The 25092-nt window shown below is 37.4% G+C and overlaps 3 protein-coding genes across 3 annotated transcripts; 2 read left to right on the top strand and 1 right to left on the bottom strand.

Moving 5' to 3' along the window:
- Window positions 1–4267: 4267 nt before the first annotated feature.
- LOC114242614 (translation machinery-associated protein 16 homolog) lies at window positions 4268–6037 on the bottom strand. Its single transcript, XM_028173844.2, has one exon. It carries the CDS (start codon window positions 5938–5940, stop codon window positions 5452–5454), a length of 489 nt encoding a protein of 162 aa, XP_028029645.2. The 5' UTR covers window positions 5941–6037; the 3' UTR covers window positions 4268–5451.
- A 6106-nt stretch (window positions 6038–12143) lies between these two features.
- Window positions 12144–16274, top strand: LOC114242635 (RNA polymerase II-associated protein 1). The gene has a single exon (XM_028173882.2). It carries the CDS (start codon window positions 12347–12349, stop codon window positions 15989–15991), a length of 3645 nt encoding a protein of 1214 aa, XP_028029683.2. The 5' UTR covers window positions 12144–12346; the 3' UTR covers window positions 15992–16274.
- A 726-nt stretch (window positions 16275–17000) lies between these two features.
- On the top strand, window positions 17001–24843 carry Cdc45 (cell division cycle protein 45). Its single transcript, XM_028175442.2, has 10 exons — window positions 17001–17185; window positions 17263–17553; window positions 18010–18084; window positions 18224–18358; window positions 18516–18692; window positions 19334–19491; window positions 19896–20097; window positions 20573–20761; window positions 21158–21321; window positions 23379–24843. The coding sequence occupies exons 1-10, from the start codon at window positions 17135–17137 to the stop codon at window positions 23518–23520; spliced, it is 1584 nt and encodes a 527-aa protein (XP_028031243.2). The 5' UTR covers window positions 17001–17134; the 3' UTR covers window positions 23521–24843.
- The last annotated feature ends 249 nt before the right edge of the window (window positions 24844–25092 follow it).

Genomic DNA, 25092 nt, shown 5'->3' on the forward strand with positions numbered 1-25092 from the left:
GCAAGAGCAGTGCTTTGCAGAATCTACCACCGGATCGGAAACGCGACCCACTGACAAGATCCGGCGAGAAACTTAGCTCGTGAAACTATTGTCGTAGTAAAACCGTGAAGGCACAAGCGCTTTTGAGCTTTTGCGAGATACTGCCACCGAATCATCATCGATTTGTGCACGCGACATGGGAAATTCGAAATTTTTTGAAATAAAATTTTATTTTCACTTAAGACGGACATTTTTATTTTTAAATTGAATGTAACTTAATCAGTCATCTTATTTATTTTAAGCGAATTAAATGTGTATTAGTTTGTGTTCATCAAAAATTTGATTTAATATTCTTAGACATAATTTTGATTTGTAGGATTTTTTTAAATATTTAATTTAATGATACAGGAGATCCTGGTTGATTTGCCATTAACGTTTTGCTGAGTGTGATTTAGGATTGTAAAATTAATTGAACCAGCGTGATTTGAACCATCGTTTAAAAAAGCTGAATTGTCGTCTACATAAATGCTCGCGATAAGTATACTTCAGGTCTGCGCGTGTAAAGATATTTTTTATGTTTACAAAATAGAGGTTCGGTCTCATATGACCTATTGCTCGCATCTCTAAGCGTAGCCCCCAAGTATCAGCCATTTTGACTTGACTCTATACATGCAGATGAGATCCGATTCAATCGATAATCTTTGATTAAGAATACGAACATCTGGATGTTTGTGAGTGAAGTGACTCCACCATCACTTTTCCACCGTTATCACATACCATTGTAGCAGCTTTCAACTCAAAAAAAGCTATATTCGCCTACGATGTTTTTGTTTCTATTTGTACCTTAGCTTCTTTTTCTGAGTTGGTCTCTTCATTGCTGAAGGTCGTGTCTAGTTTGAAATGTTGACCACTTGATACGCTATACGTCCTGACTTCATCCTGTCTTCGGCGGTATTTATAGTCTCGGTTATTGGCAGACTGATGAGCGTCTTTAGTAGATCAGACAAGCGAGTAGGTGAGCGTCCGCGTGATCTTCTCCCGTCAACCTGACTAACTACCATCAGCTTTTGTTATCGGGTCTCTACGAGCAGGTACACCAATTATTGTAATACCGAGCTCCTTCAGAATGGATAGGCTGGTCCGGCGTGCAGTCTATGGAATTCGCAACATCCGCCTCCAGCATCACATTTCAAAAGCGTAGATCTTTGCTAAGATGAAAGAAATTAATTATCCCTTCGGTGTTCGGTCTTTGTCCAACGATTTTCGGAAACTGTCAAACACATACCGATCAGCTGGAACGTAAGCTCATCTGTTCGTCAAGCACGAATATGTCGAATCCGTAATGTAAATGTCGATACATTTACATTACGGATTTTAGTTTAGTCCTCGATACGAAAACGGATCGTTACGTTAGACGGTAGTACTCGATAGCCAGACAGCCTTCGAGATTTATGTTGCCGCATGTCAAAACAGTTTTCGTGCTCTCGATTATGAGTTTCGAGAACGTGACGCTTCGATTGCGGAACGAAATGAAGTAAATTCATGCTGCTGAAATTAATGCTTTTTACGTCCGGTAGGGGCGCTGTTTAAATCCTACACTACAAAATTCAAATCCAAATCGATATTGATATGAACACTTTTTCGATAGTCATTCGTGCTCGCCGCCCCTCTGCTTTCGAAGTACATAAAAGACGCCAAACTAATATCAAGAAGTACTGTGGTAGTTTATTGTTGACCTCTGCTGTCGGTAAGGACCAGAGTTAAGTTAACAGGTCGAGGGCTATCATTTACTTGTATATTATAATATATAAAAATATTCGAGGGGCTATATCTTACGGCGGCGATTGTTAAGGAAGGGAGCAGTGGATTTTTTTAAATCACATATTTCATATCTGGATACTTGCGTTTCCGCTCAATAACTTACCTCTCAAAATGATATTAAGTCCACCATTAGACGTCTTATAGGCTGATGATGAAAGTAATAAATTGAATATTACATCAGGATTTCGTATTCATGTGGATTTTGTAAAGGTACAACAATAAGTGATTTGTTTGTACGACATATCATTGTTGTGTGTCTATGGTCTATGAGTATGTGTAGAGTTACTTAGAGGTATCTTAAAGTTTGTATTCAACTAAGGTTTAGCTTGAATTATTAGTAATAGAATTTCTCGCATAACTACGTAGCTTATTTAAGTGTGAATGTGTTCTGTGATAATATTGCGTTGAAATCTATGTAGTTTTGTTTCAGATAACCACAGAATAATAATATGTTGCAATCAAATTAAATTGCTAACGCGTATTGCTTTGATGGTAACCTCAAAATAACAGCTGTAGGCGGGTAGGTTGGAATAAGTCTGTCCGCTTGCGCTGATCGGAAAACTTAATAATTCAAATGTTGAAAGACAAAGAATATCAAGGCACGCTAGCACGTGACGCGAATACAATGTAACTACGGGTTAAAAACCAACTACGCTTTTAAACAAAACTTAATTTCTTGTGGTTAAAGATTCCTCGTACTTTCAAGTGTCTAACAAATTTATTGTCTCTAATAAGAGCGACACTTGTGCGAGGAGACTATCCAAAAAAAATTTAATTTTTTTTTTTTTGTATTTTTTGCTCATAAATGTCGGCGTTGAACGCAGCACTATGTAAAATCATACAAATGGACGCGTACCTTTAGTCGTCAAGAAAAATAAATGCGGACATTCTGGAACATTGTCTCTTATTTATTGTCAATATTATTTATATAAGCCGCGCCAATAAAGAAACGAATCGAAAATGGCGTCTATGTACCTGCACTGACAGATGGTAGAGTCAACAAATAAAAGAAAGATAGAAAGAAAAAAAGTTGTTTATTGTAAAACAATTTAAAAAAACAAAAGAGAATGTACTTTACTTTATCCCCTTGCAGAGGGTGAGGTTTCTCATCTGGGATGCAACTTGCGTAGACACTTTTGCTGCCAGTCATCTAAGTCGCACAACTCGAAAGTGAAAAAACTCAAACTCAATAACAAAGTCAGAACTGATATCTTTTTTGCATGCAGTACGCGCCGTGTGCGACTAAAGACAGCAATAGTTTAGAGTGAGAGCGCATGATTGCCGCCACCCTTTTAGATTATGTTTTAGATTCGTTTCTCTATTGGCGCGGCCTCTATAATCTTTGACAGGTATTTAAAGTACAGGCCGCACCAACACGACGTGGATCGAAATTTTGATAGTCCTAATTTATTGTATTTAAGTATAAAAACTTTGGGATCATAAAAACAACACTTGCAACGCAAGGCAGTGCAATGCAATGAATGTTAAATCCTGATGTAGTCAAAGTTAATTCAAATTTGTGTGAAGTTGGAACGTTTGTCTAAGTTTGCCGCTAGGGGCGCTGTTCCAACTGCATACAAATTTGAGTTAACTTTTACTCTATCGAGAACGTTAAAAAACTCGTATTAAACACACAGAACAGAGTGAATGCAGACAACACAGAATATTCAGAGCAATGCTAATATTAACTATTTAACGAACTCAAAGGACATTATTGATAATTTTGTATAATTAAATTCATTCGCTTCTTCAAAAATGTGACTTCTGAGGTCAGTTCAAGCCACGCTATTACATTTGTGTTCACTGTGAGTGCCTCAAGACGGATACTGGGCTTGAAGTGCATTAATTTTTTGCAATCCTTTTTTTTTATTATTCAAAAAATGAATTTCTACATGAATTGTGAATTGTGTGAATCAAATATGTATACTTTCATAGCTTAAGTTTCTGCATTTCGCACCTTTAGAATTACATAGAGATCCATATCGAAATTTTTGGATTTTGACTTTATTTTCAAAAATGGACTTACAACGACCCTTTCTTTTTATTTAATTTATTTTTATTTTTTTATGAATTATATATTACTGGTGGCGCAAAGGCCTTTCCAGTTTCACCAGGACCTGTGGGCGAGCACGGGCTCAGCCAGGAGGGGTGGGATTTGCGAGCGCTTCCAAAGGAGACCTATCAACTCAAAACGACCCTTTTCGGCGACTATTATATTCAAATGACCAAAAGTAGCTTAAAAAGGGACAAACTTATCCATCGGTCTCTTTCACTCCGGCCCCTTTCTCTACGTCTCTTCGGTTTGAAAACTTTATTCGATGTTTTCCAAAAAACACATTTTTTGGGTTCGATCTCTACAATTCTAAAGATGCGCGATTTCTTAGTTTGTATAAATATACTTGACTGTTATTCGAATTGTTTCTGTGTGATGTAAATATTCTGGATTTTTAATTAAAAATAGAAATCATTATATATTGTGGTTTTATTTGTATAAAAAACATTTTCTTTTTAACAGTACTTATGTTTTAGTGATATCAATATTCATAATATGCGGTAAGCCTAGTGGCTACAAACTAACAAAATTATCAGTTCACATGAAATAATAAATAACATAAATAAATGCATTTACACAAATTAAGAGACTTTTCCTTATTCAAAATCTATTTGTAAATCATCAAAATGTGTTGTTTTGTACATATAAAATGAATATAATTAATCAAACTAAAATAAACTCAAACAATTCTATTACCGAATATAATGTACATTTATTTATAACTGCTAAAGTGCATGATTATATATGTACAATATTTTTAGTAGATCCTAGTTTTTTACTGATGGTAGGACCTTTTGTGAGTCCGCACGGATAGGTACTACCACCCTGCCTATTTCTGCCGTGAAGCAGTAATGCGTTTTGGTTTGAAGTATGGGGTAGTCGTTGTAACTACACTGAGACCTTAGAACTCACGTCTCAAGGTGGATAATAGCATTTACGTTGTAGATATCTATTGGCTCCAGTAACCACTAAACATCAGGTGGACCGTCAACTTGAGTCACCTATCAATGTGATAAAAAAATGGCACCAGACAGATACACTACTAGACCCACATATGCTTTAATGTAAAACCAGCACCTCTTAGATAATTTCAGCCAAATTATGACTTTTTATGTACAAAAAACAAATATATGAAACTTATGAAATATTATTATTAATATGAAATTTTTAAAAAATACTGTAATATACTGTGAATACTGTAAAAGGTTTCGTCATAAAGGCCATATCAGTGTTGTTCGAGCAGTAGGTTATTGAGTAGGTCAAAAATCAAGACCAACATGGTGATTGTTGGAATTTCAAGCCAGTATGTAAATAAAACAAAATAGTAAAATTTATTTGTTTTAAGACCCTTAAGCGTGTAAATTTTAACTAAGATTTCAAGCATAACAATAACATAATTTGAAGTTCAATAACAATGCCGTTTCAATATTTGTTGTTTGTTAGTTAACGTCTACAAAGGTTCTATTTATTTTTTAATATTGCTACTTATATAGCTCTATAATATGTTTGAGGTTGTAGCTGACACTATTTTACTCTAATAATGGATCTCTAATCTCTTACACCTGTGTTTCTGAAGAAGAGTTAGAACCTTAAAGAAACTACATCAAATTTTTCTTAGTAAATCTTTTTAACTTAAAATGCTGAAGAAATCTCAGTTCACCATTCCAATTCCTCACCACATTCATTTGTTGTGGGTCCATTAAATCCGGTATTTCTATACCGCAAGTCTCAAATTCGTCCTGTTCCTTTTTCCTCGTCATATTTATAACGTCTTCCCTACTCGCGTGTTGACGGTTTTTCCTTTGCCCAATTGAATTTTTTAATGCGATCTGTTCTAGTTCTTCATCGAAACGACTTAAATAGCTTTCGATTAATTTCAGTGTCTGTTCTTTATCAAAAACTTCGCATTCCTCTGGTATTCTCTCTTTGAACCACATTATTTTTTCGCCGATTAAATTTTGCTTAATATGAGTACCCAGTTTGCTTTGATCCTTTTTCTCGGATTTCTTCAATTTCTTAGCTAAGGTCATAGTTTTTCTACTGTTAGGGTGTTTTAGTTTCTCTAAATTTTTCTTCAGATTTCCCATTTTTATTACAATGGTAAAATAAAGTATTCGTTTGATATAAAAAAGGACAAATAGTCTTTATTTTGCTGTAAAGACTGTCAACTGGTCAACTGTCAGTGATCGCACGTGGAAATGACAGTAGTGGTTCTATTTTCCAACTGGAAAGGCAAAAGTATCGTAATATACAGCCTAACCTTTTACATTTATTTTTATGAAAAATGATAATATGAAGTGAAATGAAATGAAGTTGATTTATTTGGAACATTAATCAATTGGCATCAAATTAAATGAGATAAAATGAAATGAGACGAGATGATATGGAATGAAATTTAATCTCAATAAAATGGTTATTATTTACTGAAACTTTTGCAGTGGACTTTTTGGAGGATCCCGAGAAGCTACGTCCAGCGTCTTTATTTCATTTTGCCAGATTTTTGCACTTTCAGAGATACTAAACAGTTAATAAACCACAGTTCATACACATTTAAACCTGAAGAAACATTAAATAGACAAAATAAAACAATTTACACAACCTTGCTCTTCGCGTTTCTGCCAGAAAGTCCTACAAATGACAATGTACTATTCGATAGATCATTGATTTTCTCCCCCTACCTATTCGCTGGTAGCTTATGGGGCTACTAAAGCTTCACGCAGACCGGATGACAGAAATATAAAAAAAAGCCACACCAACTGACGGTGACGTGTGTTTTTTTAAATTATTTTCATTGAGAGTCATAAACGGCTACCGGAATCCATTGACGTCTTAACCTAAGTTCAACCATCCTTTGGATTTTTAAGTTTGAAGTTTCAACTTGCGTTGTTTACCGGTTTTTCTGTTTCAAACTTGAACTTAATATTTATTTATGCTTATGAGAGAGGGTGGTGATTTTTATGGTACCTCGGGAATTGTCCTTACAGTAATGACAGGAATTTTATAAATTTTTGTAAGATATTTACGAATTGTTTACATACCGTGTAAGTTGGAACATATAATTAAGAACGTGATTTCCTTTCGTTTTTTTGCGCAGAGGGATGGCTTGAGGTCAGTGATGGATTTACGCTTAGGCACGTGAGGCCCGGTCCTAGGGCGGCATGATTTGAGGGTAATAATTTTTTTTTTAATTTCAGTTACTTTAAAAGTAAAGAACTAAAGATCACCTTTGAAAATAATGTCAGATTATTTTTTATAAAAAAAATTATAAAGGTATTTTTTTAAGGTATTTAAAATAAAAATATTTGATCTAATTGATGTATATATATAAAAATGAATTGCTGTTCGTTAGTCTTGATAAAACTCGAGAACGGCTCGGACCGATTTGGCTTATTTTGGTCTTGAATTATTTGTGGAAGTCTAGAGTGTCCAGAGAAGGTAGATAAATGAGTCGACTATTATCAAAGGCGGCAATCTGACTTTTGGACAATGATTGGTAAATCAGAAAAACGAATTATTGACTTTGTATTCCATTGGCAGTCACAAAACTCTTCGGAACGACATCTTAGATAAATAACAGGTTAACTATTAACCTTTATTTAATGCAGGTTTTGAACCGTATTCTTTGAAGGAGACGATTATATTCAAATCAATCTGTATTGACATATCAATAATTTTTTTTTGTCCAAATACACAGATTGCTACCTTTGATAATAGACGACTCAAATATGAAAATGCTCGGAAGTAAATAAAAATAACAAATTTGTTTTTCCTTTGGTGTGTCCCCCGTCGGACGAATTCCTTTTGTTTGTTTTAAGTTTATTTTATACAAAAGTTTAGGTCTTTTATTTATCGATTGAGGCACAACGAAGTCGGCCGGGTCAGCTAGTAATTAATAAATTTTATTCTAACAACAAGGGCGGCGCGATAAACAGGGACTAGGCCCCTAGTGTGGCATCAAAAAAAAAAAAATAATAATAAGAAAATGGCTTCGTTACGCATTGAAGAAACTGTTCGCGAGTTACACCAAGTGGTCAGTGATTTGGTTACTAAAGTCGAGCGGTTAGAGCGTGTTATTTCTGAACAAAATACGATCATCAAAAATCAATGTGAGGTGCTGGCTATGACAACAAATACATCGGTTACTGTTGCCGATGACACAAGTACCCACAAAGATAGTGATATTTCTGTTCCTGCGTTAACAAATAAGCAGAAAGTACCGATTCGATTGGCTCGTACTCGGGCCGTGTCAGCAATCACAGCGATGGCATCTGGACGCAAGAAAGGGACAACGAGTGCGACAACAGTATTTCCTACGTCTGCCGCACATTCCGTTTGCACTTTGCATGACAAGCCACTGGATCAACCTTCATCGGATGCCCCTGTTACCCATCACAACGTCACTAAAGCGCAACTATCGCTTTCATCCGGGACAGCTGAGGTTCAATCTGGAACACTCAATGAAAAGTGGGTTGAGGTTAAGTCGCGTCGTTCCCGAGGTCCACCAGCTAATGTACTCAAAGGAACGGCCACGCCCGGAACTATGACCATCGAGGCTGCTGAGAGATGGAAGTATTTACACCTTTATTTTGTTAAGGAGGGAACTACCGATGACATCATTCGCGATCACCTTACGCAGATTTGTAAACAAGATGTATGTATAGTCGAGTCACTAAAACCTCGCGGTAAATACGCCTCTTTCAAAATAAGCGTTCCCGTTAAAATGGAGGGTTTGGTTATGTCTTCGGCAAATTGGCCAGAGGATATTTGCATTAAGCCATGGCGGCGGGGATTTCGTAAGCCCAGCGACATTTAAAAATACAAAAAATATTGGTAAATCGTTTTCAGTGTATATTTTATATCAAAATGTACGCGGTCTTAGATCTAAGTTAAGTTTATTTAAAAAATCACTTTTGAATACGAATGCACATTTGATAGCTGTTACCGAGACATTTCTTGTTAGTTCGGTATATGATGGAGAGCTGTTCCCTAGGGGATATACTGTCTATCGACAGGATCGTGCTAACGATGCAGGCGCGGGTGGCGTCTTGCTCGCTGTTCGCGACACTTTCTCCTCACGCCGTATTACTAATATTGATGGTCTCACGGCGGCGCAGGAGGTTTTATTTGTATTAATAACTTATAAAAATATTAAGTTTCTCTGTTGTGTAGTATACTTACCGCCTAATTATAATAATATGGAGTATATACATGTGTTACAAACCATCGAAAATGCTATTTGTAAACTTGCACCGGTGGAAGTAGTTGTTATTGGTGATTTCAATTTAAATTCTGTGTCTACCTATGTACGCGAGCAATTCGAATATTTCTTAAATTTTTGTAAATTAACGCAATTTAATACTATTCCAAATCATCATGGAGGTATCTTGGATTTCGTTTTGAGTGGACTACACAGAGAACGTGTCTGTGTTGTGAGGGGAATCGGTGCTCTCGTGCCGGAGGACTGCTATCATCCGACGCTTGAAGTATCCGTGCGATGGCCTAGCAGGCGGAGCTGTGTCGGCGCCGGCATGCCCTCCCTCCCTCTATCATCCGATCCAGCCTACGTACTGGATAGCGGCTTCCAATGGAATTTTCGTAAAGCTGATATTAATGTACTATATGCATCTTTTGCTGAGATTGATTGGAGTGACATTGTTTCTGAGACAGATGTCAACATCGCTCTTAATACATTTTATAACAAATTATACTCTATAATCGACTACTGTGTGCCGACCAAACGTTGCATAGTAACAAATCAAACCAATAAATACCCAACTTGGTTTACTTCCGAAATAATACAAAACTTAAGATTCAAACATTTTAACCACAAAAGGTACAAAGCTGAGGGAAAAGAAGTAAATTTAGAATTGTTTAAATATTATAGGAGTAGAATAAAATATCTGATCGAGACAGCGTATAAAAAATATTTGTTGAGTATAGAGAGAGACATCGGTGATAATCCAAAAATATTTTGGAAGTTTATTAAAGATAAGCGACAAAGTAGGCATAATTGTAATAAATATTATGATTACTTGGGAAAACCTGTGGAAGGACAATACGCGGCAGATGCATTTGCAACTTACTTCAGTTCAGTTTTCTTAGCCGATGAACCCAAATTAGATCCAACTGAGGCCCAGCATAGTGCAGCAATAACATCACAGTTTTGTTCCAGTGCTCGAGTAGCTTTATTGACTGTAGATAATTCCGACCTGCGCTGTGCTGTGAAGCGCATTAAGCCGTTCTCCGCATCAGGTCCAGATCGTATCCCTTCCTTTTTGGCTAAGGATTGTATAAGTGTGCTTAGTGTACCACTACTACATATTTATAATCTCTCACTCCGAATGTCCACATATCCATCTACGTGGAAGCACACTAGAGTAACTCCGGTCTTCAAGGGTGGTGACCGCACAGATGTGAAAAACTATCGACCCGTCGCAGTATTATCAGTATTTGCAAAGATATTTGAGTCCATTATTAATAAACATGTTAGTGCGCAGATCCGGAACCAATTGACTGACAGTCAACATGGTTTTCGAGCTGGTAGATCTACGGCAACTAACCATATTAATTTCGTCAACTATGTTGCTGCTGAAATGGATGCAGGGAAACAAGTCGACGCTGTATACTTAGACTTTGAAAAAGCCTTCGACCGTGTCGATAATGACGTATTGTTGATGAAATTTGCTTCATTCGGATTTACCCCAAAACTCCTCAAATTATTTTCTTCTTATCTCTCTGATAGGTCTCAGCATGTTGAGTTAGCGGGTTTCAAATCTAAAACTTATTTTACAAGATCAGGGGTCAGTCAGGGTAGTAACCTTGGTCCCACTCAGTTTTTAATCATGATAAATGATCTATCTTCTATTCTCAGTGAGAGGACCAAGTGTCTTATGTTTGCTGACGATCTTAAGCTGTACGTTGGGGTCGGGTGTGATGCTGAGCGCCATGCTTTGCAACGCGACATTACTCGGGTTGCAGAATGGGGAGAGCGTAACCGCTTGCATTTTAATACTAATAAATGCAAGGTCGTTGCTTACAGCCGGTCACGGTCGCCCGTGTTGTTTCCATACCATTTATCTGGAGTCATTTTGAATCATGTGGCAGTTATACGTGACCTGGGAGTTATTTTCGATTCCAAGCTAACGTTTAAAGATCACATACAAAATATATGTAAAAGGGGTAGTGGTCTGCTCGGGTTCATAATTCGTCAGACGCACGACTTTGTAGGCCATCGTGTGATTGTTATGCTGTACGATGCCTATTTGCGAAGTAGTCTTGAATATAACGCACTCGTGTGGGATCCTCGCGAAGCAGTTCAAAAGCTAATGCTGGAAAAACTACATAAAAAATTTTGCAGGTTCCTATTCAAGAAAATGTATGGATACTATCCGTTCTTGTATCCATCACTTTATGTGACTGGTATGGTCGGATTAGATACTCTTGAGCTCAGACGGAAGATGACTCTTGTGGTGCATTATTATCAGCTATTGCATAACAAAATTGATAACTCCACTGCACTGGAATCAGTGTCGTTATATGTGCCTGATGGCTACATGCGCGGATGTATGTGTGGAGGGGTGCGTCGCCAGCGGCAGCTTCTTAGTACTACGCACGCGCGTACGCAGCACACCGCTAACTCCCCGACGCATCGTGCTGTCTCGCTACTCAATGGCTTGCTAGCTTATGCTCCGGAAATGGATATATTCCATGATGGTTTGCAGCGATTTATTTTTGTTGTCAGGAATTACTTAAGCTAATTATTAATACCTTACAAATGTTTTGGTTTATACTGTTAATTTGTAAGTAGACTAATTAAATAAATAAATAAATAAATAAATAAATAAATAAATCAAGCCTAAATCTATTACTGCTTGAGATGCGGAAATCTTACTACCACCTTCCCTAGTACCTGTAAGTTACTTTGAAGACTTAGTTGGGAGAAGAATTGATCTTAATCGATCGATTGGTACGAGTATACCGGACGTCTTTTAGATGAGTATACCGTTATTCTTTAAGCTTCAATGTCTTCGAGGCATAAATTGTGGAGACATCTTTCAACCTTATGACTGTCTTATTGGAATTAGTCCCGTCTAGAGTAGTATTTTCAATTCTTTTTCATTTTATTTAATTTCATCAGCTCTTTCATGATTTTATTTGTCTGAAAATTTACTTTTCATCATGTAATACTGTCGTCGAACTTTTGGAACAAATAAAAGCCACTCAAGTTGTATAGTCTGATTCCTTCGCCTTTTCTGTGTTCTATATGCATAAAACTGAATAATGCTGCTGTCAGAAACAGCTGCAGTGCAAAGCAAAGAAATAGTCGGCATAAAATAACTGTGTATTATTGATGATAATCGCTTATTTTCTCCAAATTTTACCCTCATTATAACTAAACTTTAAGTTAATACAATTGCTTAGTAGTGTATAATTTTGGTAAAAAAAAACAAACACTCTGTTTCTGTAAGTGGATGATTTATTTGTAATTTAACAATGTTGAGACGACCAACACCAGGTGAAGATGAAGAAGATATTCTAAAAATGCAAGAAGAGTTCCTTCGCAAGAAGAGGCAGAATCAGAACCTGCAGCCGGCAGCACAAGTCGTTAACTTAAGAACTGAACCAATCAAAAGACCAAATACAAATGAACAAGAAATGCGTAAGCCGTCAAAGTACGCACAAAGTAAAGGTCTTAAGAATCATTCCGAGAAACGTTCCAAAAGTAACGACACAGTTGGAAAATCCGTCATAACTGATGTTTATGAAAAAAATACAGAAAAACCAGTCGAAAAGAAACTTGACGGCGAAGATGACAAGGTTTACTATCCAACAATACTTCCATTTGTATTAGGGGATATTGTCGAAAAGAATTTAGATACTGTAGTTGAGTTTGATTATAAGCCAATGCCACCAGAAGGATTTCCAGTTGTAAGAAAACAAAATGAAGACTCTAAGACCATTAAGTATATATATCAGAAAAATTTAAATAAAATTAAAAAAAATATAGTTGATAAAATGGATGTAGATGAACCATCATGCTCAAATAATAAACAAAACACCATAAACCTGCCAGATAGAAGTTACATATTGACTTCAGAAAACTCTGATGACATCCACAATGAAAATATAAAAATTCTAAGTAATATGTCCGAAAAGGAAATTTTAGAAGAACAGCAAAAACTATTCTCTAATTTAGATCCTAAAGTGGTTGACTTTATTAAATCACGGAGAATGCAAAATGAGAACTCAACTCGACAAACACTAAAGTTGAATGAAAGAGATGATATAAATAAACTAGCTATTATGAACCAAAATGTAGAAATGGACACAAGCACTCAGGAAATTGAAAATGATACATTATGGGAGAATGATGTTCTTTCTCACCCTGAAATACAAAATTGGCTGCATTTCGACTCGCTTGAGAAAGACAAGCTTCAATGGATGGAAGGACTTGATGAAAGTAAAAACATTAAGCCTGATGAGCCTTATGAAGCGAGGTTTGATTTCAAAGGATATTTACTACCTTATACAATGGAATACACTGATATGACTAAAACTTTATATCACCACGGTGAAGAGCCGCACCGTCCTGGGTATACTATCACCGAGTTAATTGAGTTGACACGGTCAACTATTACACAGCAGAGAGTTATGGCCTTAAATACAATTGCTGGCATCCTCCAGTATCATAGTGCTGGAACTTACAAAGACATTATAGATATACCATTGAGCAAGTTATTTTTCATCATAAGAATTGCAATGGATGAAAATAAAGTTATAATTCTTGAACCTGCTTTGAAAGCAATGAGAAATTTAGTGTACAACAAGTTAGATGAAGCGTCGCTCGATGCATTGATAGGATTTGAAGAAGGAAACCTGCAGCCTTGCTTTGAAAATGATAAATCAGAAATAGAGGAACTAGAATCAAAAGAAGCAGAGTTAAAAGACTTTCATTTAGCAGAGATTGATATAATTGCAGCCCTATTAAGAACAGATATACTGCAAAGGATATACTATATATTAGAGTCAATAAAACCAAGCTTCAATTGTGTACAGTATTGCTTACAGATATTAACAAGACTTGGTAGAGATTCTGTCCAGACTGCCAAAAGAATCTGTGAAATGGAGCACCTCATGAACTCGATAATCACAAATTTTGTTCCGGTGACAGGTGTTAATTTTGTCTTCAAACCACAAGTTGCATACAATGGTAAACCAGTTTTAGCAGCTATAAAACTACTAAGAGTTCTAAGTCTACAAACTGAAGAAATTTGCAATATTTTATTAATGAAATACAATATTTTAGGACCAATTTCTGTGTATCTGAGTTCAGCAGTTGACAGAAGTTATGGCTTAAGAATACAGACTGAGTCATATTGTATACTTTCAAATTTGCTTTATTTTGGACTAAGCTATGATAGTGCCATTTCATTGTGTCCAGTCATACTGACTGCTTTATACAAACACGTTCAGGGTACAGACATTAATGTGGAAGCTTCTGTGTTGGCAGCAACACATGCAGCCGTGGTCTTACAGCTGATAAATAACATACTGAAACATAATTTAAATGATTTTCTTACTTTCAAGACTGAAGTTTATAAGTTGTTGAAGGAAGGGCTATTGAAATGGTTTGCTCAGTTATCGCAAATGGAACATTATACATGTGCGCATCTGAGAATTTTATGCTCGGCTTTAGATTGCTGTTATACTGTTATTGAAATTGAACAATTGCCTGTGAAGTTCGTGAGTGATGCCCTGAAACAACTGTCTTATTCTAAAGGATTTCAAAATGTGATTAACAACCTTAGTTCCTGCTCTAATTTGCTCTCAAAAATTGAAAATAAAGATTTGTATTCAGTTAAGAACTTAATAAGTCTAAAATGCACTGTCATAGATTCTGCTCAAAAAGTTTTACCAATACTGAAAGTTGCATCTCCCATACCTCTGCTGACGTCACTTTTCAAATTACTGACAATAGTGAATCAAAAAGAAATCTCTAGAATATTCTTAGACCATGTTTGGAACTATTTGCAAAGATTATCTAAATGTGTTCCTAGTCTTTCAGATAATTGGTTCACTAGAATGGAAACTAATTTTGTTTTTTACGTTATGAAATTATCTGTTATGTGTAATGTTGATGAAAGCAAAAAGGATGTAATGTATGCAGTAGCTAACAAATTGTGTTACACATTGAGGGTAGATAAAAAATATGAACTAGATTTCTTATTTGAAAGTATCGTTTTTAACAAAGATTGGTTCACGGCCGAAAGGTTATTAAATCTTGTCAATTTGACTGATGCAGACGGATTCTCAAAAGCTTTAACTGCCATAGGAGACATACGACAATGTTACCGTAGAGTTATTAACTTGAATTACAAAGATACAGGTGCTAATGTTGTGTTAAGAAAATGGATGGAGCCAATTTTGCCAAGAGACTGGATTTATTTGCCAATTTTGATGTTATACAGTAAAAATCAGGAGGCGGAGTCGATTACCCATGTTTCCGGAGATCATGCCCAGAAAATGTTAGCGCAAATAGCGACCGAAAAGGAATTTATAATAACATGTAGCTTAGAATGGATATTGTTTAACGAACTCTGTTTTTCTGATTTAGTCAATGATATTGATGTAACAGATAGATTTTGTCGAATCATGTGCGTGTTTTTATGTGACAACTCGTTATTCTTGCAACCAAAAATTAGAATGCTACTGCAGAAATGCACCAATGTCCTTTTCAAAAAGAAATCAGCCTTCGATTTCGATAAACAATTAACGGGCTTGAACAACTTCCAAGATTTCTACACACAGTTTCTAGAACAATTCCAAGCGGTCAGCTATGGAGATGACGTGTTTTCTGCATGTGTATTGGTGCCTTTAGCTCAAAAGCATAATGTTAAATGGAGGAAATTGATATGGTCGGAATATGCGGGATGTCTCCGGGCGTTAGATTGCCCGGAACAACTACTTTGTTATGAAGTAAATGAGTATCTTTATCCAGAAGAGACGGACGAATCTTTGATTAAATCTTATCATCGCGCGCTATCCTGTAATTTACTACGACCGGATACAATAATGCATAAAATTGCGAGTCATCACGTGCACATATTCAAGAATCGATCTCAGATACAAAACACTTGAAATTACTAAAATATAATGTAAAGTTTTTCTTGTTGACATTTTGTCAATAAGATATTTTGACGGTATTCATTTTAAACTTCAGGAAGCATTTTCTCCAATTAACCTGATTTGTGTAGACCAAATTGATTTTTGTTCCTGTAGATCAACTCACGATGAGCTCACATGCTACATTATTCAATGTAAACTCTCAACTATAGTATACGAAAGCCTTTATGACTTCTCTAACTACCCATGGCGAACGTGGTTTTTTGTAATAAGTAATAAAGGATTGAATTTTCAATATGAATTAAATGATTTTAATTTAATTAACCCTTAATATCCCCCTGTTTCCCGTTTCGGTAAGTGGTTTCTGTTCCAATCTTAAGCCCCACCACCCTCTTTAAAATGTGAGGTCGAAATTCTTGAATTGTCGACGAGACATTAATTCCGTCCCGTCCTTCAAGCACCGCGTGAATCCTTCGCGGCGTATATTATTCGTAATAATGAATAATATACGCCGCGAAGGTACTACTATATTTAGTAGTACCCAAATAACCCATTGCTATATTAATTTAATTGAAGAAGTAACAGGAGGGGGCTTCGAACGCCTGGGCGAGAGTACAGGAGAGTCGTTTCGTAAATAAAGTACCTATTTTTATTCCGGAGTGAAATAAAGATAAATCCAATGGCAATAACAAAAATTAAATTACCATCTTCTTGTTTGGTATGTAGCTCATGTAAATTTTTGCACGTTTTCGTGTTTATGAAAAGAAAGCGTTAATTTATAAAAAGAAATTGTTATTAGGCAACAAGCGCTCAAGAGCGGGGAAATACAAAAAATGTCTTGAAATACTAGTCTGGTTCTTAAAGCCATTGTGAAGTCTTAGTAGAATGGCCGCATTCTACTGGATAAAATAACTATTCTACTTAAACATAGTCGACGGCCGTGCAAATATATGAAGTTGACAACTGGTTTACGCGGGAAAATTACTTAACAGTTAGTTTCAAAATGTCAACAAGAACAAAATATTGACATTATTGACAAGTTAATGACAGAAGCCGCAGGTGTTCAATGGAGGTTCAATGTTTTTTTATGTTAAAAATTTCTAACACTCAGAGGAAAATGGTTATTTCCTGAGTTATTCGTTCCTGTGTACGGCAAAAATGTTTATAGAGGACCTCAGAAATGACTTTTACAATCTCCTTTTAGGCAATGTAAGCTTTAAAACTGAAGATGAATAAGTTCGTGAAATATTGACTTGAAAATTGTATTTTTGTTAATTTACTTCCAGCGCGTGTTATTATTAGTGCATTATGATGTAGATGCAATATGTACATGTAAAATACTTCAAGGATTATTCAAGAGTGATAATATATCATATACGCTAGTGCCGGTGGGGGGTATTTCTGAATTGAAGACTGCTTACGAAGAAAACAATGAAGAAGTCAAGTACGTAGTGTTGGTGAACTGCGGAGGTACTATAGACCTGGTCGATATCTTACAGCCCGAAGAGGATGTGGTATTTTTTGTGCTGGACTCCCATAAACCCACTGATGTCTGCAATGTTTATAGCGATGGACAGGTTAGTGGAACTAGAGAGAGCAGCATATGTTATAAATACTTTATGTTGGCAATGATTTGGGAATTGAATTTTTAGACAGACATAAACTTGCTTATGGATGGGTGAACAAATGAAAATAGTTCTTAATCCACTCCATTTCATATGAAGTTTGTGTGAATAAACAAGAATAACTGTTCAAAAGACTAGATTAGTTAGTTAGAGATGGAGAGATAGCTTAGAGCCTGAATTTGACAAAGTACATAATTATTATGTTAGGATATGACACAAAGTGCAGCAAAATGTTTCAACAGAACAGAATCAAAAGACTTGACCTCAAATAAAGGAAGGGAATTTAGAAGCTAACATGGCTTTATTGTTTTAACATTTAGAAAGAAAAAAAACATGTTCAGTGAAGTTAGTACAACCCCACTAGATTACTAGATAGTAGGTAGAAATATATATTTTGTTCTGTTACAGGTGAGACTGGTGTACCGTGATGAAGAAGAGAACATTCCTAATTTTGATGATATATTCAGAGATGATGATGAAGAGGTACTGTACTGTAATATCTGATATAAGACTATTTTGCAATGCTGCAAACTCCAAAAGTTTTTAAAAATCCAGTTTACAAGAAAAATTTAATGGTATTTAAAATTTTATGTCAGTGTGAAGATATTAAAAATAATTACAGAACGAAGAAGAAATGCCAAGTGGTCGAGAAGACCTAGAAGCTTTTGTCGAGAGACGGCGTCAACGTAGAGAATGGGAAACAAAACGAAACGATCTTATGTTTAACTACACTCAATTCTCATATTATGGTAAACCGGTGAGTAAAAAAGTCTGATAAATTTATTGAACTGTGTTAACAATGATTATGGACATTAATGAATAAAGTAGATCCAGTCTTGTATCAATCTCACTTGTAATATGAATTTGACAATTATTTACAGATAAGTCTTAATCTAATAATACAATTGCATTAGAGTGCTTGCATAGCAGTAGAGCTGGCCTGGCTGCTATGTCGCAGCGGAGTGGAGTACACGTGGGCAGGATGCATAGCTGTCAGCGCGTATGCTGCCACTCACACACGCTCCCCGGCACAAGCTCTGCTTGATGCACATGCGCTGCATCGACATCTCGCCGCACAACTACCTTCACATGTGAGTATGTTACTGCACATAAATATATGGGCACACACCAATATCATGCATGAGATACAACTACTGTACATTGCCACGGGTATTACCTAAGCTGGGTAGCCTTTAGACGTTATGCCAGCGTAACCGAGAGAGTAGGTGAGCTCACGGGGCTCTAACCTGAGGACGTTGCTAACACTAGCCCTAGCACTGGCCTGCTTCTATCTGTTTGAATCCATCACCGGATCGGAAGGTCTGGCGAGAAACTCAGTGGGCTGTGTATGTGGGTTAATTTACTAGCCGAACCCTACGTTACAAGCGACGGGTTCGACGAGAAAGGTGACTGGTGCTTGAGGTACCTAAAAGCACCGTTAGTGGATCGGGAGAATGCAAAATGACGTGCTTAGGACCACGTTGACGTCGACGTGATAAACATTCGGTGTGCAGAATAGGATATGTTGACACTGGTACTTAACAGATGTAATATAGAAAAACTATTGTAACACATGATTTATTTATCTCTTTTACACTTTATTTCCAAACATTTACACAGAATATTATTTTAATAACCTAAAAGTACATATTATTATCTGCAACATGCTTCGTCAAAAAACTTTTACAGTTTTGTATGAAAATATTCCTATAAATCTATTTTTAATTCTCAGGGTGCTTCAGTAAGCATGGAAAAGGATGCGTTCCTGCCACTCTACCGGACCTGGTCTTTGGAGAATGCGTTGAAGTATTCTCCAGTTGTGGCTCCTCATCTTCGTCTTCATTCACTGGCTGGTGCTGACAGATTGAGGCAGCTATTGGCAGATATGGGGTAAGCCTGTTCTAAAGTTTATAAGGTCACAATTAAGCTGTTTCATATAAATGAGTTGTCAAATCCGATGGGTAGCACAAAAAATGATAGTAAAAGAGGAAGTGGTATATACAAAATTGGACCTTGAGGTATCGGTATATATTTGGTCGAATATGTATCCGGACGTTAGTTTTCCTTATAATAGATCTATAGTTTGTAAAAACAGCACATGATTATCACAGATTTTATTGTAGATTAGCGACCCGCCCTCGCTTCGCTTCGGAAACATTAAATTTTATTATTGATAGCTGAGTCCCGCGATGTTATGACTTATATTTAGCCCAGCAAAAGCAATCCGGCCTTTTTCATTTTTTATAAAACTGTTTTGTTCGTTGGTGAAGATTCTGAGTTTCCGTACTGTGCAGGATCCCGCTGCAGCAGGCCCGCCAGGCCTACCGCTCCATGGACGTGGAGCTGCGGCGCTCGCTGCTGGACGCGCTGGACGCCGTCGCCGACAAGCACCACCTGCCGCGCCTCACGCACGCCACATACCTCCTGCGCCGCGACCACTGCGCGCCGCTCGCCGCACTCGACATGGTCTATTGCGTCATGGCGCTGCTCGAGCTCGTGAGTAGCAGCCCCCCCCCCCCAACCCGGCTAGCTGTCATACAACACATGGTCCAATTTTGTCCAAGGTGTGCAATTCACACGTAGTAGAAGTGAAACTTGCAAAAATTAAAATACAATTATCCTATAAGTATATGTAAAATTTTGTCATTAGTAAATAATTGTAAATCATCTTTCATAGTATGAAGTAGCACCCTCTGTGAATTGATATTTTAACTTCACGTGTAATCCTAAATTAAAATTCACTACAAGAGGTTTCATACACACGTTAGTATTAAAAAATCTCACAGATGGCGCTGTATTAAAAAAACACTACACTGAGAACGTCTAATGTATTCTATCTCATTCTCTCGCCGGCTGAATCCTATACATTCATGTGTTTGTGTCTCTATGGACTTATTTTTTCGTTTCATCGAGTTTGAAATCACAACGATTCTAAATTAGTTTCTATAAATTGAATGTGATGAACTTGCAGGAAGGCCCCGGCGGGTTCCAGCTGGCGCTGGCGTCGGTGGAGACGTCGAGCGCGGAGTGCGAGGCCCGGCAGCGCGGGCTGGGCGCGGCGCGGCGCGGGCTGGCGGCGGCGGCGGCGCTGGCGGGCGCCACGCTGGCGGCGCGCGCGCTGCACCACGCCGGGCCCTTCGCGCACTTCACCATCAGCGAGGTGCGCGCCCACTGTCCACCCACTGTCCACCCACTACTAGACACCGGACGGTTAGCGTGATGCGTAGAGGAGATGCATGTGACTAGGAGATGTATGGAAATGGTAGTGCAAGGTAGAGAGGGAAGAGGTCGACCGAAGAAGACATGAATGGAGTGTGTGAACGACGATATGGGTGAGTGGTTGAGCTGACGGTTGATAGATTATAATGGAATAGAAAAAACGCTGTGCCGTCCCCACCTACTGGGCTAAGGAGGAGAAAAAGAAGAAGAAAATTTTTGCTACCGCTGCAGCCAGGACACTTAACGCTAAGTGGGCTGTGAGCTCGTCTATCCGTGAAATAGATTAAAAAATATTGTATCTGTCACATTGACACATTGTTTTGCTTGTCTCGAGCAGGGCGCGGCGGAGTGCGAGTGGGGTCCGTGGTGGCTGGCGGTGTGCGCGCGGTGGACGGGCGCGGGCGCGGGGCGGGGGGCGGGCGCCGTGCTGGTGGCGGCGCCCCGGGGCCGCACCGTGCTGCTGTGCGGGGTGCCGCCGCCGCAGCGGACCGACACCAGGAAGTAAGTATACACGACCCCATGTCACTCTTCCACCAGTGCACGGCACAACATGGATACAGAATAAGAAATTATCAAAAAAAAATCTCTTTTAATTATATCAATTAAAAAATCCTAACACGTTCAGTGCCATGTAGGTCACCGGTGCCCTACGCGGCGCACTGAAGTAATTATATCGATTTCTGTTACTAAGGCATATCTAGTAGACTGGGAGGATAAAAGACTAAGACATACATTAACAAAGAAAAGAAGACAAAGTTAGGCAGTCCAGGCGCCTTAGTAACAGAAATCGAAATAATTACTTCAGTGCGCCGCGTAGGACACCGGTGACCTACATGACAGTCAAAGGGTTAATAAATTGTAACCTGCTGGTATTCAATATTCAATGGTATTCATTCATCCATCGCTTTGTTAATGCCACATGCTCATTAAAAAAAACTATTTTTATTTTCTCTTTATTTTAATTACAGTATCTCTGAAAAGATGTTGAGGTTTTACACTGAATTGATAATTAATCTTTCAAGTGTGTATTTACTGCTCAATAACTTCATCCCAAAAATTAACTTCATTCAAAAATCTAAATTGGAAAAATGTTCACAGGCAGAAAATAAAAAAAAATAAAAAAACAATACCGGCATTTGAGTCTTACATAGAGTATGTATATAGAAAAAATGGGATAAAATATCTGTTTGAATAAAGCCAATGATTACGTAATTTTCGGATAAACAAAATCTAAATAATATATAAATAATATAAATAAAACTTAAATATGAGACTTTTTGGCGGGAACGCGAGGAGTGGAGTTGTGTGATTGGTTTTATTTTCTCTATTTAGTGTTTCTTCAGGTTTAAATGTGTAATAACGGTGGTTTATTAACTGTTTAGTATCTGTGAAAGTGCACAAATGTGGGAAAATGAAACAAAGTCGCTGAACGTAACTTTTTGGGATCCTCCAAAAAGTCTACTGAAAAAGTCTCAGTAAATGACCACAATAATAATTTTACTAAGATTATCTTTCATCCCATATTATTGTTATCTCATTTCATTTCGTTTCATGCCATGTTTCATATTAATGAACTTCATTTAATTTCATAATATCATTTTTAATATATATTTTTTTCTCTAAAATTAAAATAAGACTGGACCTAAGTCTTAGTTACCAGGTCATAAAATTCCTAAAAAAAAAAAAATTAATATAACATTAAAAAAGAACTAATCGGCTACTAATCTAAATATATGTCGCATCCGGGTCAATAGTTCGGAATATCAACGATACACAAACGTCAAAGTGACAGAATGGCCGTGTCGTGGTTGACGACTTTTAGTAATATTAAGACGGTGGTTTTGATTATTATTTTAAATGATGAAATGTTGTTTTGATAAATATCACAAAATGAAGGGTAGACTCCGTAACGCCACAGTTATAAAATGGCGGTAGGTGGACAGAGTCGTGGCATTCCGTGTCAGACAGTCATTCAGTCCGTATCAGACGGTCAGTCCGTCTCAGTCAGTGAGTCTCTGGCAGTCAGTCAGTCAGTCGGTCTGTCGGTATGTGCAACGAAACTGTCGGTTTATCCTGTCATTGTGAAAGATGTGTGTATTGAGTTTCAATAATTATTATTCAGAAGGTTTTATTGACTTTTTATAAACTGAGTTCAACCAAATACGAGTGATGACGAAACTACCGCTCAGCCATCCCTGGCCCCGCCGCCGACATATATATAAAAATTAATTGCTGTTCGTTAATCTCGCTAAAACTAGAGAACGGCTGGACCGATTTGGCTAATTTTGGTCTTGAATTATTTGTGGAAGTCCAGAGGTTTAAAAGGTAAAGATAAATATGAAAATTCTCGGAATTAAATAAAAATAACAATTTTGTTTTTCCTTTGATGTGTCCCCCGTCGGACGGATTCCTTTTGTTTGTTTTAAGTTTATTTTATACAAAAGTTTAGGTCTTTTATTTATCGATTGAGACACTACGAAGTCTGCCGGGTCAGCTAGTCAGCTACTAATTCCTTGAATAGTTTTTAAAGTGTTGTCCACTGTCGTGTCGTGTTCCAGTCTGTTCGGGGCGGCGTTCGAGCAGGCGGCGGCCAAGTGCGGCGCCTCCGTGTCGCTCGACCACTTCGACTCCGCCGTGGTGACGCTGCCCGCCGCGCAGCGCCCGCAGTTCCTGGACGCGCTCACCGCGCTGCTGGCCTGACCGAGCCCAGCCTTGTATACTATACACCAGCGGCCGGGGAACTTTTTTAATTATTACCCCAATTTTATTTTTATTTTTATTATTGCTTAGATCGGTGGACGAGTCCACAGCCCACCTGGTGTTAAGTGGTTAATGGAGCTCATAGACAGACATCTACAGCGTAAATGCGCCACCCACCTTGAGATATAAGTTCTAATGTCTCAGTATAGTTATAACGGATATATAAGAGGTCCTACCACCAGTAAAAGTAAGTTGTAAGTTGATACTACCCTCTGGTGAAGAACAAAAAAAACCAAATCGCTTATTTTTAGCATCTTTCATATTATAGAAGCCCCCATGATAATTTTGAAAAGAAAACAATAACTTAAAATTTAATTGAAACATCATTTATTCAATTTATCAATGTAATACATAGTAATACAAAACGGTAATAATAGTAATATATGTATTATACAGCTGTAATATACAGAAAAAAAATTGCCCCCAACAGAAAAGATAATTTCTTGGTTTGAGTTTGAAATCACAATGATTCTAAAGAAGTTTCACTTTAATATATACTTTTTACTCACAAAAGTTTCATTTTTACCCCCCAAAATTTCATTTTATCCCATTTGGGGTAATTTACCCAGATTCTCCAACCGCGCTGGTATACACGTTCAAACTCTCCTACTTCTACGTGGAAACTCCTCAGTAGACAGCGGCGACCGCTGACAACCATCAGCGACTGTGATTCCTTATCATCAGGCCGTATGTGCCAACAAAGACAATAGTTTACTGGTGGTAGGAACTCTTGTGAGTCCGCGCGGGTAGGTACTGCCACCCTGCCTATTTCTGCCGTGAAGCAGCAATGCGTTTCGGTTTGAAGGGTGGGGCAAACCGTTGTAACTATACTTAGAACTTATATCTCAAGACGGATGGCACATTTACGTTGTAGATGTCTATGGGCTCCAGTGACCACATAACACCAGGTTGTCTGTGAGCTCGTCCATCCATCTAAGCAATAAAAAAATAAAAATAAAGTTGCCCACCTGATTGTAAGAGGTCACCGTTGCGGCACGTCACGGATGCAAATGATACAGTAAGCTGTTCGCCAAAGCACAATTAAAACCACTTTGACGATTTTAAATGGCCTTTCTTATAGTCGTATTGGTTGCTTCGTCTAGAATCTACTGTTTTTATTTTCTCGAACAACCGAAGTGCTACTGGGCAGCAGCACACATGCGTGTGCACAACATGCATAGATAATAATACGCTTAATATTTAAGAACAACATGTAAACGAACACTATTCGTAATGTCGGTAATAATACAAGATAAATTTACAATAACAATAATACAAAAAAATACAAAACAAAAAAAAGACGAATTAAAATTTAATACTTAATGAAGTCTACGAAAACTGAAGGCAGAACAGTGATTGAGAAATTAAAAATAGACAATTAATTCTAAATACTTATTTAATGTATTTTTTTCATTGAATATTGTCACTTATAATGCACTCACATGTACACCTCCCCCATCAGTAAAATTAGTAATTTAATAATTATGCTAAAAATATTGACTTAATTAGAAT

Source organism: Bombyx mandarina, chromosome 16, assembly GCF_030267445.1.
Source record: "Bombyx mandarina strain Sakado chromosome 16, ASM3026744v2".
In the NCBI taxonomy this organism is placed as follows: domain Eukaryota; kingdom Metazoa; phylum Arthropoda; class Insecta; order Lepidoptera; family Bombycidae; genus Bombyx; species Bombyx mandarina.